General features: G+C 67.2%; 1 protein-coding gene across 1 annotated transcript; it reads right to left on the bottom strand.

Moving 5' to 3' along the window:
- Positions 1 to 36: 36 nt before the first annotated feature.
- OSBPL7 (oxysterol binding protein-like 7) lies at positions 37 to 1212 on the bottom strand (the record flags this gene model as incomplete). The annotated part of the gene is made up of 6 exons (XM_010288776.1): positions 37 to 140; positions 214 to 334; positions 439 to 558; positions 639 to 758; positions 879 to 932; positions 1090 to 1212. Coding segments are annotated over 6 exons (642 nt in total), but the record flags the coding sequence as incomplete, so codon positions are not given.
- Between the last annotated feature and the right edge of the window lie 168 nt (positions 1213 to 1380).

Below are 1380 nucleotides of genomic sequence, written 5' to 3'. Positions count from 1 at the left end.
GATGCTCAGCCCCGTGCCCGCCGCTGCCCTGCTCACCTGGCTGCCGGAGATGAGGGGGGCCGAGGGGATGCGGTGCAGGGCCTCCAGGCTCTGCAGCATGCCCGTCAGCTCCTGCAGCTTCCCCTGGCACTCTGACAGCTCTGCGACAGGCACAGTCAGCCATGGGGGTCCTGGCACCCCCCCACCCCGTGCATCCCCTCCCATCCTGCTCACCGGCTGAGCAGCGCTCCAGCCCCTCGCTGTCCTTCAGCCAAGCGTTCACCTTGTCCCGGGAGCTGGCGAGGGAGGAGAGGGCAGGGGCACTGCCCGAGGGCAGGATCCGCGTCCACGGGCCCTGCAGCAGGGGAGAAGGGGCACCACCGGGGCTGCCATCGGGAGCCCCTCGCCCAGACGCATCCCTCGCTCCCCCTCGCATCGCCACCCTGAGGTGCCACCCACCTGCACGTTGGTGGGGGTCCTCCCGACAGGACCCCCCCTGGGGCAGGGCTCAGGCCCCTCGCCCTGGTGGTGGGAGCAGAGGCTGCTCACCCAGCTGGCGAAGAGCTCCGGGGACTTGATCTACAGGACAGGGGCGAGTTGGGTGGAGGGGACCCGGGTAGGGGGGACCAAATGCCCCTAGACCCAGCTCCAGCCCCCACCAGCACCTTGAGGTGGTAGATATTCTCCTCTGTGTCCAGGTCGACCCGCTGCGCCTTCTTGTTGACGGACATGACAGACTGACGGACATCAATGGCTCCGTGCAGTTTGCCCTTGAGGACCTGGGGGACCCCAGGGATGCCTGTCAGGGGGAAGACCCCCTTCCTCATGGGGTCCATGGGGTCTCCCCCACCCTGAGCCCTTGGAGAGGCTGCACGGACGCAGCCCGGCCCCACACTCACGTCCTGCCGCGTGGTGGCATATTTCAGGATGCCATTTTCCAGCACAAAGTACCTCTGGGGACAGAGAGGGACGATTGTTGCAGGAGGGGGTAGAGACTGGTCCCTGCAGCCCCCCCATCCAGGGGCCCAAATCGCCCCAGGGATGGGGATGGCGCCCAGGACTGGGCGGGTGGCCAGGGGACAGCTCCCAGTGCCAGCTCTGCCCTGTTACCTTGTGCCAGCCCTTCAGGGGCCATTTCCTCTTCTTGAGCAGGTAGCCCTCGTGCCGCTGCGGCTGCTGGCCTGGGCTGCCCTGCGCATACGGCTCCTCCACCACCTCCCAGCTCTCCAAGCCCTGCCAGGGAAGGGGATCAGCATGGGGGTCCCTTGGCACCAGGGTGCTCCCCACCTTGTCCCTGGGCAGGGATGCTTGGTACTCCCCAGGGGATGGAGCATCTCTGTATCCCCCTTCTTAAAGTGGGGTGAAGCCCCCCAAGGCCCCATGGCAGCCCCAGTCAAGCCT

This window comes from Phaethon lepturus, unplaced genomic scaffold (assembly GCF_000687285.1).
Source record: "Phaethon lepturus isolate BGI_N335 unplaced genomic scaffold, ASM68728v1 Scaffold40786, whole genome shotgun sequence".
Taxonomy (NCBI): Eukaryota; Metazoa; Chordata; class Aves; order Phaethontiformes; family Phaethontidae; genus Phaethon; species Phaethon lepturus.
This window is presented reverse-complemented; position numbering and strand designations above follow the sequence as displayed.